This window comes from Balaenoptera musculus, chromosome 2 (genome assembly GCF_009873245.2).
Source record: "Balaenoptera musculus isolate JJ_BM4_2016_0621 chromosome 2, mBalMus1.pri.v3, whole genome shotgun sequence".
Classification (NCBI taxonomy): domain Eukaryota; kingdom Metazoa; phylum Chordata; class Mammalia; order Artiodactyla; family Balaenopteridae; genus Balaenoptera; species Balaenoptera musculus.
The window spans coordinates 46,041,599-46,055,151 of NC_045786.1; the positions used below are offsets into that span (position 1 = coordinate 46,041,599).

Sequence of the window (13,553 nt, forward strand, 5' to 3'; positions counted from 1 at the left end):
CAGAGGCTATTTAATCATTCTAATAATTTTATGAAAGGGATGCAATTCTCATTCCCATTATTGACTGATGAATTTGAGGCTTAGAGGGTTTTAATAACCCAACTCAAATAGCCTGAAGTTCTCACCAAGGTCCCTGACTCCAGAGCCCTTGATAGGAACCACTGCTATACTTGGTAATGCCCATATTCACATGTACCTTGAAGGTTCTGGCTTTTGTTTTTAATTCTTAATTGAGACGGTAGGAGTAAGAGAGGCATTTGGGGGACAGAAAAATTGAGAGAAGTTGCCCCGGTGTATACAACGGTATACAACCAAAGCCATTCCCCTTCCTGCCTGGTACAGAGAGTGGATTCTAAATGTCCCTCTGCTCTCTCTGTGGTCTCCATTAGAGATTATGACAGTTACTAGATAAAGTTAAAGACTCATGTAGTGATCTTCACATTAATTGGACTGTAATGTATAGCCTCGGTCAAGCACATCTTTCCCAGCACTCCTTTCCACAGACGGCAATCAAGCCACTTACAGAAGATGCATTGGCTGCCGAGACCCCAGGGCAATCTTAAGTTGCACTGGCCTTTTAGAGGAAAACACAATTAATTTTGATACTGAAGGGCAATTAAGACTGGGGTTAAAATAAAAATCTTTTGGAACATAGAATGTCAAAGACTGGATAGGAAATGTTTTTCCCTCATATATTTTAGAAGCCCATGAGCATACCAACCTCTGGTAACTCCACTTCAAGTTGCCAAATTCCTGTTTCATTTCGGTAAATGTGAATTGTAGTGAATAGCTGTGTTAGCCCTGTTGCTATTCTGAAAGGAGATCGCTTCCATCAACTCTTTTGCAAGCAGTAGCTATGAAAAACACATGTGTGCCTGGACACCTGTTACATTCATACATTTGTAGAAACAACTACACAGATTTTTTAAAAGCATGCACACATCCGTAGATAACACACCATGTGTTACAAGTTGCTCTAGCTAATTTCAGCCTAGAGAAATCTTCCTAGAAAAAATGTTTTTGTTTAAATAAAAGGACACTCCAAAAGCAGGAGGAACACGCTGCTGTTACACATCGCTTAGAGAAGCAGAGATTCAGTAATTGGAGGATTAATTGGAAGAAAAGTGGAGTAGTGGAGAAAGTCTGGGTGTGGACTTGGGAAATGTGCATTAAAGCTACTTTGGATCACTTACTTACAAGGTTTCTAACTACCAGTTAGCCAATTAGCCTCTCTGACTCTATTGGTCATGGGAGTTTCTTTTTCAGTGAATTTTCTATTCACATTTATTTTCCCATTTTTTAATGGGAATATTTTTTCTTACAAACTTACAGAAGGTTTCAGTAAATGTGCATTCTGGACACTGATTTTTTTGTTGAATATATGCATGTCAAATACCTTGACCCAGGCTGGTTGTCTGATTCCACCAATATATGATTAGAATGTGGGAAAAGCTAGTGGAAATGCACCTTGGTATCATTCTTTTGAGCTGGACATTGCATATTTTATTATCCAGAAATTTCATAAGATATGTATGAGGGTGTTTCCTGCAGCATTGTTTATAATAGGAACTAATTCTTGCCAAGGCCTTACTGTTTCCCAAGAACTCTTTTAAGATTTTCATTTGTACTATGTAATTTAATCCTAAAAATTATGTGGTAGGTACTATTGTTATACCCATATGAGTAAATCAAGTCACTGCAGTTAAATAATTTCCCCCAAATTACAAATATAAGTGACCCAAAAGGGATTAGAGCCCAGGATTTCTGGCTTCAGAGCTCACACCACTCACAACAACTCTCCTGAACTGTCATCGGTATAAGGCTGAATAAATAGAGTATATTTGATAATTTAATGAAGTACTATTCTGTTAAACTATAGATTTATATGCATCAGCATGGATAAATGTCAAAATGATAAAGAAAAGCTAGTTTCAAAAAGAAATGTATAAAAGTAAGCTATCATTTAAAGAACACACAAAACAGTATACATATATAGATAAATACACATGTATTTTTATGCATTCATGTACAAAAGTTTGCAAATATGGTTAGCATTAACAAATGTGAACCTCAAAAGAGAAGTAACCTCTTTAGAGGGTAAGAAAGAAAAATAATCAACATATTTCTTTCTTTCAAAATAAAAAGAGAAAAATGAAGCAAATATGGCAAAATATTTCATCTGTTAAATCTGGATAGTGAGTACAAGAATACTCTATAAATTGTTTTCCCTACTTTTTATGTTTAAAATATTTCACAAATCAAAATTTAAAAAGAAAAAGAGGTAATAAGTGAGGGTCCTTTGTAAAAACTAGCATACTATACAAATGTGAACTATTTGTTTTGATCATCAAAAATGAAGCAGAGGGGCTTGATTTCCAAATGTCTGAGTAAAGACTTCTGAAAATCGTCTCCCCTATAAAAGCTATATAAACTCTGCAAATGAATTAAAGGCTTGCAAAATCCATGAAATGTTTATTCAAGAAAAAACAACTACATTTTAGTAGAAACAGTGAGCCCTGCAGTCTTTTAGCTTGCCATAATCCGATCACTCTCTCCCCAGCTCCATGGGAGCTTTGAAAAGCAATAGTCTCACAACTATAGTAACTGTGAAATCAAGTAGTCTAGCAGCCACTGGAGGAGCCAGAATAGTTTGGAGCTTCCTAAAAAGCCCCAGAGAACTGTCACCCTTTGACTTGCTTGCAGCATGATGAAAAGTCCAGTTTCAATGTTTGTTTTTATGTGACCCAACTCAGAACTCACTCTCTGTCAACAGCCCTAACCTGTATGGTATTTGCTGAAAAGAATCAGCAGCAATTGTTTAACATAACATTTGCCTGAGGTAGTGACACCAGTCAGAGGTAAAACTTAGGGCTTTGTCAGGCTCCGCACAATCAGGAAGTGAAGGCTAAGACAGAGAGGTAGACTGCTTGTCAAAACATTAAAGACATGCTCAACAGAGCCTCTCAGCAAAGGTTGGTAGACTCACTGGTTTATGATATTTAAGAAAAATCTCTATTTGTTAGCTTACAACTAGGGTAACTGAGCACACATCAATTGCCACCCATAACAAATAATACACACTTTAAAGAAACAGTCAAAAAAATACTAAATAACAATAACAATAAAACAAATAACAATGACAACAAACCCTAGTGGGAGAGAGAATTGGATTTCTAAAGGTGCCACAGCACATTATTCTAAATGTCTAGATAATCAATAAAAACTTACAAGATACCCAAAGAAACAGGAAAGTATAACCCATACACAGGCAATGGGAAAAACAAGCAGTCAATAGGAACTGACCCTGAGAATTCTAGTAACATGTTAAACTTACTGGAATTTAAATCAGCTATCATAAATACGTGCAAAGAACTAAAGGAAAACTTATATAAAAATGAGAAATATGTGTCACCAAATAAAGAATATCAGTAAGGAGACAGGAAGTTTAAAAAAGAACCAAGTAGAGGGTCCCAGAGGTAAGATGGCGTCTGCCCCGGAGTGCAATGTGGTAATGGTGGCGACCGAACCAGAGCTGCTAGATGAAGAGGAAGTGAAGAGATATGTGTCCTAAAAATGCTAGCTATTACAGGAATCGAGCAGCCACCTTGATGATGCTCGGAAGGTTCCGGGAAGCTCTTGGAGATGCACAGCAGTCAGTGAGGGACATCTACGAGAGGACAAATGCCACCTATCTCTAGGGAATGCCATGGCGGCGTGTCGAAGTTTCCAGAGAGCCCTAGAAATGGGTCACAAAAATGCTCAGGCACAACAGGAGTTCAAGAATGCCAATGCAGTCATAGAATATGAGAAAATAGCAGAAACGGATTTTGAGAACAGGGATTTTCAGAAGGTTGTTTTTTGCATGGACCGTGCCCTAGAATATGCCCCTGCCTGCCATTGCTTCAAAATCCTCAAAGCAGAATGTTTAGCAATGCTGGGTCATTATCCAGAAGCACAGTGTGTGGCCAGTGACATTTTACGAATGGATTCCACCAATGCCCATGCTCTGTATGTACGAGGTCTTTGCCTTGATTATGAAGATTGTATTGAGAAGGCGGTTCAGTTTTTTGTCCAAGCTCTGAGGATGGCTCCTGACCATGAGAAGGCCTGCGTCACTTGCAGAAATGCCAAAGCACTTAAAGCAAAGAAAGAAGATGGGAATAAAGCATTTAAAGAAGGAAATTACAAGCTAGCATGTGAACTGTACACAGAAGCCCTGGGGATAGACCCCAATAATACAAAAACAAATGCTAAACTCTACTGTCATCAGGGTATGGTTAATTCCAAGCTTAGGAAACTAGATGATGCAATAGAAGACTGCACAAATGCAGTGAAGCTTGATGACACTTATATAAAATCCTACTTGAGAAGAGGTCAGTGTTACATGGACACAGAACACTATGAAGAAGCAGTACGGGACTATGAAAAAGTATATCAGACGGAGAAAACAAAAGAACACAAACAGCTCCTAAAAAATGCACAGCTGGAACTGAAGAAGAGTAAGAGGAAAGATTACTACAAGATTCTTGGAGTAGACAAGAATGCCTCTGAGGACGAGATCAAGAAAGCTTATCGGAAATGGGCCTTGATGCACCATCCAGATCGGCACAGTGGAGCCATTGCTGAAGTTCAGAAGGAGGAGGAGAAAAAGTTCAAGGAAGTCAGAGAAGCTTTTACCATTCTCTCTGATCCCAAGAAAAAGACTCGCTATGACAGTGAACAAGACCTGGATGAAGAGGGCATGAATATGGGTGATTTTGATGCAAACAATATCTTCAAGGCATTCTTTGGCGGTCCTGGGGGCTTTAGCTTTGAAGCATCTGGTCCAGGGAATTTCTTTTTTCAATTTGGCTAATGAAAGGAAACCATCCAGAACGCAGAAAATGCAGACTTGCTCAGTTTAACCTCCAGTGTGGACACAGTTCACCTCCTCCCTTCATCATGATCCACGTACTTAGAGCAGTTTTGTTCTTTCAGTTGGATACCCAGTGTCTGTGTGAGTGGGGTGAAGGAAAGGGAGCCAGCGCCGAAGACTGAGGGTAGGGGAGGGAGGTGAGGGGTGGACAGGGCAGCTTGTGAATTTTTGTTTTACTGTTTAACTTTATTAAAACAAAACAAAACAAAACAAAAAATGAACCAAGTAGAAATTCTACAGTTAGAAAGTAAAACGACTAATATAAAACATTCACTAGAGGGGCTCAACAAGGGATTACACTGACAGAAGGAAGAATCAGTTATCATGAATAAAGGTCAATTGAGATTATCCAGTCTGAGAAAGAAAATGAAAAAGGGATAAATAAAAACAACAGGGCCTTTTGGTTCTTATGGGACACCATCAAGCATACCAACATATGGCTAATGTAGACCCCAGAAGGACTGGAGAGAGAGAAAGGTGTAGAAAGACTATCTGAAGATGGAATGGTCCCAAACTTCCCAAATTTGACCAAAAAGTATTATACTATAATCTAAGTAGCTCAATAAATTCTATGTAGAATCAACACAAGGAGATCCATGTTTAGAGACATCTTACTCAAATTGCTGAAAACCAAGATAATGAAAGAAGGCGGAAGTAACAAGAGAAATGCAACTTATCATCTGCAAGCTATCTTTAGTAAGATAACATCTGACTTTTCTTAGGGATCAGGAAGGTCAGAAGGCAGTGGGATGGCATGTTTAAAGTGCTGAAATAGAAGATTGTCAACTAAGAATTCTACATCTGGCAAAATTAACCTTGAAAAATGAGGGAGAAATTAAGACATTCTCAAGTAAATAAAATCAGAGAATTCATGGATAGCATGTCTGCTCCACAAGAAATAATAAAACGTTTAACTTCAAGCCAAAATAAAAGGATATTAAACAGTAACTTAAATCCACATGAAGAAATAAAGAACACTGGTTGAGGTAAATACATAGGTAAATATAAAAGACAGTATCAGTGTATTTTCATTTGTAACACTTTTCTAATCCTCTCTGATTTTTAAAAACTGCATAAAGCAATCCTTATAAAACTGTGTTGATATGTTTATAGTGTATACATTTGTAATTTGTATGTCCATACAGTGGAGATGAGGGGAGTAGGAATGGAGCTCATTGGAGCAATCGCTTTGTAATTTAGAAATATGTGGAAATTAAACATGCTCCTAAGTAACGAATGGGCAAAGAAGAATCAGTGGGATTCTTCTTTATAATTTCCCCTATAATTCAAGGGGAAATTACAAACTACTTTGAAGTGAATTAAAATGGTAACACAAAACTTATGAGACATAGCTAAAGCAGTCATTAGAAGAAAATGTACAGCTGTAAACACTTATATTAAAAAAGAACTTAGATTAATAACTTAACCTTCCACTAGGGAAAAAAATAGTAAAAGGAAAGAATATTAAACCTAAAGCAAGCAGAAGGAAGGAAATAATATAGATTAGTGCAGAAATTAATGAAAAATAAAGAAGAAAAACAATAAGGAAAATCCACAAAATAAAAAGTTGGTTCTTGAAAAGATCAACAGAATTGACAAACCATTACCTAGCCTAACTAAGAAAGAAAGAAAATTCCAATTAGGAATAAAAGGACATCACCTAAGACATATATAGAAAGTAAAACATAAGGGAATATTATGAACTACTATATGCCAACAAACTCAAAATCTAGAAGAAATGAACAAATTCCTAGAAAGATACAAACTACTAAAGCTGCTTTAAGAAGAAATAGAAGATATAAATAAACCTATAACAAGTAAAGACAGTGGATTAGTAACAAAAATTCTTTCCACTAAGAAAAGCCCACCCACATAGATTCTACCAAATAGTGAATTCTACCAAATATTTTAAAAAAGAATTAACAACAATCATTCACAAACCTTTCCGAAGAAAATACAGATGAGGAAACAATTCCCAACTCATTTTATAAGGCCACTGTTACCCACAGCATATATAAAGATTTAAACACCATAACAAAATGGAATATGCTACAGAAATTCAAGGCTGGTTCAACATACTAAAGTCAATTAATACATTCCATATTATAGAATGAAGGACAAAATTCACATAATTAGCTCAAAAGATGCAGAAAAAATTTTATAATATTTAACACATTTTCATGATAAAACACATAACAAACCTAGGAGTAGAATGGAACTTGCTTAACCTTATAAAGAGCAGCAATGGAAAATCCACAGTTAACTTCATATTTAATGGTAAAAGACTGCATGCATTCCCTTAAGATCAGAACAAGATACGAATTTCACTCTCATATCTTCTATTCAACACTGCACTGGAGATTCTAGATAGGAAAATTAGACAAGAAAGTGAAATAGAACATCCAGATTGGAAAGGAAGATATAAAACCACCACTATTTGCAGATAATGTGATCTTGTATATAAAATCCTACCAAACTCACCACAAAACTATTGCAGTTGATAAATGAGTTAAACATGATTGCAGGATATGAACAATATAAAAAATTCAATTTCAAAGATAAATTTAAGAAATAATTCCATCCACAAGACCATAAAATAATAAAATACATAGAAATAAGTTTTAAAAAAGAAGTGCATCACTAATACACTGAAAACTGAAAAATATCATTGAAATAAATTGAAGATGATCTAAATAAATGGAAAGACATCCCATGTTCACTTAATAGTGTTAAAATGTCATTACTCTTCAAATTGTTCTGAAAAATCATGCGTTCCCTATCAGCATACCCTTTGACCTCTTTGCAGAAACTGAAAAATTCCAAAATTCACTTGGAAACTCAAGAGACTGAGAATAACCAAAACCATCTTGAAAAATAACAAAGTTGGAGGGTTCACACTTCCTGATTTCAAAACTTGCTACAAAACTACAGTAATTCAAATAATGTGGTGCAGGCATAGAATAGACATGTAGATGAATGAAATAGAATTGAGTCCAGAAATAAGTCTTTACACTTATGGGGGATTGATTTCTTGACAAGTTTTCCAAGAAAACTGAATGGGGAAAAGACAATCTTCTCAACAAATGATGCTGTGACAAGTGGATATCTCCATGCAAAAGAATGAAGTTGGACCCTTACCACCTACCATATACAAAAGTGTACTCTAAATGAAAGAGAAGCTTAAATGTAGATGATAAAACTATAAAACTCTGAGAAGAAAGCATAGGCAGAGTTCTTCATGACATTGAATTAGACAACAGTTTCTTAGATATGACAGTAAAATTAAAAGAAAAAATAGATAAATTGAACTTTATCAAAATTAAAAATGTGCTTCAAAGAGCACCATCAAATAAGTGAAAAGAGAATTCATTGATGTTAGAAAATCATGGTGTTAGCAAACCATGTATCTGATAAAGAACTATTTGTTGAATATTTTAAAAAACTATTACAACTCAACAATGAAAAGGTTTTTTAAAAACCCAGTGAAAACATGTGCAAAGGTTCTAAAATGACATTTCCCAAAAGAAGATATAAAAATGGCTAGTAAGTAATGAAAATGCTCAATGTCATTAGTCATTAAGGAAATGTAAATCAAAACCACAATAAAATACCATTTCACACACACTATTATGACCATAATAGAAAAGACGGGCAATAACAAGTTTTGGCAAGGATATGAAGAAACTGAAATATCATCCATTGTTGGTGGGAAGGCAAAATTATGAAACTATGTTGGAAATAAGTTTGCCAGTTCCTCAAAATATTAAACTTAGTTACCATATAACCCTGAAATTCCACACCTAGGTGTACTCCCAAGAGATATGAAAACACATGTTCACATAACAAATTATACAAAAGCATATTAATAATAAATAATAATTGCTATTAATAATAATGATAAAATTTAAAACATTATTAATAATAGCCCCAAAGTGGAAATAACCCCAATGTGTATCAACTGATGAAAGGATAAACAAAATGCAGTACATACAGATGATGGAATGTTAGTCATAAAAAGGAATGAAGCTCTGTTTATGTGCTACAACATAGATGAACCTTGAAAATATCATGTTATGTGAAAGAAGCCAGACACAAAAGATCACATATTATGTGATTCCACATACATTCAATGCGGCAAATCCATAGGGACAGAAATTATTATATCAGTGGTTGCCAGGGGCTGGGGACGGGGGTGGGGGGCAATGAGGAATGATTGTTAAAGTTTACGGAGTTTCTTTTTGGAGTGATGAAAATGTTCTGAAGTTAGATAGGGCTGATCTATATGCAACTTTTTGAATATTCTAAAAAACACTGGAGAGGGACTTCCCTGGATAAGAATCCGCCTTCCAATGAAAGGAGTGCAGGTTCGATCCCGGGTTGGGGAGCTAAGATCCCGCATGCCTCACGGCCAAAATACCAAAACATAAAACAGAAGCAATATTGTAACAAATTCAATAAAGACTTTAAAAATGGTCCACATCGAAAAAAAATCTTTAAAAAATGCTGGAGAGTATATATTAAATTAGTAAACTGTACGGTACGGAAGTATATCTTAATAACATGTTATTAAAAAATGTGAAGTGAAGCAGACACGATTTGCATTGGAGTGGGATGACGATGCTGTCAGCATTGATCAAATTAACTGGACAATCACCAAATCTTTCAGCAACTTCAGGCCATGGAGTCACAACTGCGACCAGACACCTCATTTTTAACCATAGACCCATGTTACCTTGCATGCTTTCAAATGCATATTTATGAGAGAGATGTCATAAAGAGCCATACTGTTCTTATCGCCTCAGTATGGAAAACTTCCACACCAGAGTTGAAGGTAAAGTATCCAACATTCTGGGGAAATTGCATAACCATTATGAGCTCAGGGATAGAAGATTATAGTAACTGTTCAGATGGAATGGATATGATACATGTCCAAAGTCCCAGGCTTACACAGACCTCTGATAAAATCCCTGTTGTCAGAGTAAGGAGACAGTCAGAGATTCAAGGTCTCTGCTCTCACATGCTATGAGGTCTGAATCATGGGCTGTGCATCAACAGAAAGCTGCTGAGATTACTCACTAAAGCGGTCCCGACCAAACTTTTATTCTCACCAGCCTGATTACCAGCTCAGTCCATTGCTTTTGATCTTAGAATTGCTGTCTCCATAGCCAGTAGAACAGACAGATATATAGACTCCTGTCTCCAAAGTTTGTCTTTTTCATGTTCAAACTAGATCCCAGTATTAATTCTCTATCCTGAATGGCTTACAAGATAAAATAAATGTATCTTTATCAAAGTAATTGGCAGTCAGGCTATCTAAAAAATGTCCTTGCAGTAGAAGTCTTCAATCTTTAGGGTATGGGTATATTGGTATCTTCAGTTACTGAAATTACAAGGTGCAGGTGGTGAAAGTGCATCACTGATTCAGATAGCTCATGAAACTTTGCTTTAATATGATGTACAAGTAAGGAATAAACATTGTAGTAATCATTATGACCTCTCCTTCACTTTTCATTCCCAACACACAGTAGTTTTTGCTAAAGCACATAACAGAGTACATGTAAGCAGAGTATCTTGAACAACTCTGACCAGACTTTTCTGTTTGTTTTTTCTAACTTTAAAAAAATTGATATATAGTTGATGTACAATATTACATAAGTTACAGGTGTACAACAGAGTGATTCACAATTTTTAAAGGTTATACTTCATCTATAGTTATTATAAAATATTGGCTATATCCCCTGTGGTATATAATATATTCTTGCAGCTTATTTATTTATACATAGTACTTTGTACCTCTTAAACCCCTACTTCTGTTGTGCTCCTCCCCACTCCCCTCTCCCCACTAGTAACCACTAGTTTATTCTCTATGTCTGTGAGAATGCTTCCTTTTTGTTATATTCACTAGTTTGTTGTATTTTTTAGATTATACATGTTAGTGATAACATACAGCATTTTCCTTTCTTTATCTGACTTATTTCACCTAGTATAATACCCTTCAAGTCCATCCATGTTGCTGCAAATGGCAAAATTTCATTCTTTTTTATGGCCGAGTAGTATTCCATTGTATATATAAACTGCATCTTCTCTAGCCATTCATCTGTTTATGAACACCTAGGTTGCTTCCATATCTTGGCAATTGTAAATAATGCTGCTATGAACATTGTGGTGCATGTATCTTTCCAAATTAGTGTTTTCATTTTTTGTTTTTTTCAGATATATACCCTGGAGTGGAATTCCTGGGTCATACAATAGTTATATTTTAGTTTTTTTGAGAAACAGCCATATTGTTTTCCATAGTGGCTGCAAGACTTTTCTGTTTTTGAAATGAACAAAGACAACATCTATATGACTGCTAGTCATCACTTAAAATCCTAGGGGTTCAGTCAGTGTTACTACATTGAGTTCATTCTATTCCAGTCCAAAACAGAAGAGATTGACATTTTGGTTATCCTGCACATCTTGCCTATAAGCAAATGAACAATTTCAATTAGGCTCTTCAAAACACAGGAAATAGCCCATGGTCTCTTACTATTGCTTTCCTAGACCTCTAGGGATCTGAACATTTCAGGTCAGAATTACTGGTGAGGTGGAAAAACTCAAAAGCCCTGCATTCTGATTCCTATCACTAGCTTACTTTCTAGCCTGATAATAGCATAAAGCATGGGAAAGTCATCCTAAAGTTGCGACCAATATCCTTGTGCACAATACAATCATGAGTCAAGCAGGGACTACAGCATGAATGGTGGTGTCTATTGCCACATGGTGTAAAGAGGGTAGATGCTTTCCCCACAGATTGTTTTTTTTAAAAATGGAATTCATAGAATCATAGAATCTTGGATGATTTTTTTTAGATGAATTAGTTTAAATAATGGCCCCAGAAAGGTACATTTCAATTCCTGGAACCTGTGAATGTGACCTTTTTTGGAAAAATAATCTCTGCAGATGTAATTAAGTTAAAGATCCTGGAGATGAGCTCATCCTGGATTATATGGATGAGACCTACATCCAATGACAAGATTCCTTTAAAGAGACACACCAGAAACAGATACAGAGAGAAAAGGACCATATGAAGATGGAAGCAAAGATTAGATCTTTGCAGCCCCAAACCAAGGAATATCTGGTACCATCTGAAGTTAGAAGAGACAAGGAATGAATCTCCTCTAGAACTTTCAGTAGAAATGTGGTCCAGCCAATGCCTTGATTTTAGACTTCTGGCCTCCAAAATTTTGAGAGATAAATTTCTGTTGTTTTTAAGCCAACATTTTTTTGTGTGTGTGGTAATTTGTTACAAAAGCCACAGGATACTAATACACTTGCTTCGACACCTAATAAATAGCTTTTTACACATAGATTTTTTCCAATTCTGTAGTAATGTCATCAATATTGAGATGAACATTGCACCATCTGGTGACCTAGGGTGACATATTTTCAAAATCTTCTGCTAGGGTGTCAGGTCTGTATCCTGGTTTAGACATGTTTCTTTTTCACAAGTCTGTGTGGGTTCACTTATCCAGTAATGAGAATCTATAAAGCAAAAGTAATAACCATAATCATCTTTCACTTAAACAAAAGAGTATCACTTTTAATCACAATAATACTTGTTAGGGCAACAATCGTACCATGTTGTGTAAAGATTTGGATTCTTCCTGTTAGGTCTAGGACTAGTAACTCAATCTCTCTTGTGCCTCTGTTTATTCATCTATACAATGGCGATATTAACAGAGAATATTAGAGTTTACTGTGTAAACTTCATACCGAGTTCCTTAGCGTAGTTCTAGACACTCAAAGCCTTCACTCCTCAATACCATTATCACAACAGGAATTGAATAACAGAAGAAAAGAAAAAAAACATTAGAATGAATCGATCTTAGTTCTTCTGGGACTCTCACTGCTGGTAGAAAATGACTCAGCCTAGAAGGTAGTTTTAAATAGTGAAAAGAAAGAGATAAATTCCTGTTGTTTATAAGCCAACATTTTTTTGTGGTAATTTGTTACAAAAGCCACAGGATACTAATACACTTGTTTCAATACCTAATAAATAGCTTTTATTAGTTTTAAATAGTGAAAAAGAGATTAATGCTACAAATGTTACCTTACTGCAAAAAGAAATATACTCAACCCCTACTACTATTTCACTGTCCCTTGAAAATTACCTCTGGTCCTAATCTGACCACTACCCTTCAGTTTTAAAAAATAAATTTGGTCATGTTTACCCCACGCCACCTTAACACCTCCCATGCCTCTCCCTGGCTGTTACAAGAAGTGCAAGGCACAGAATACACCAAGTCACCATGTCTCTGTACATGGTGTTCATGCTACCTGCAATGATGTGCCCTTTTCTTCTTTCTGGTGAACCCTATTTTTTTTGGGGGGGGGGCATTTTTCAGTTAGCACTCCAGTCCTGCTACCTGGGAGGCTGTATCTGCTCTTTATTTATTTATTTTTAAATAGACTATATTTTCAGAACACTTTTATACTTACAGAAAAATTAAGCAGACAGTACAGACTGTTTCCGTATATCCTGCACCCAATTTCCCTTATTATTAACATCTTACATTAATTAGTATGGTACATTTGTCACAATTAATGAAACAATATTGATGTGTTCTTATTAACTAAAGTTCATACTTCATTCCTA

General features: G+C 35.7%; 1 protein-coding gene across 1 annotated transcript; it reads left to right on the plus strand.

Annotated features, from left to right (window-relative positions):
• Positions 1–3,481: 3,481 nt before the first annotated feature.
• Positions 3,482–4,888, plus strand: LOC118890477 (dnaJ homolog subfamily C member 7-like). Its single transcript, XM_036843395.1, is given in 3 exon segments — positions 3,482–3,555; positions 3,557–3,657; positions 3,660–4,888. Coding segments are annotated over 3 exon segments (1,371 nt in total). The 3' UTR covers positions 4,856–4,888.
• The last annotated feature ends 8,665 nt before the right edge of the window (positions 4,889–13,553 follow it).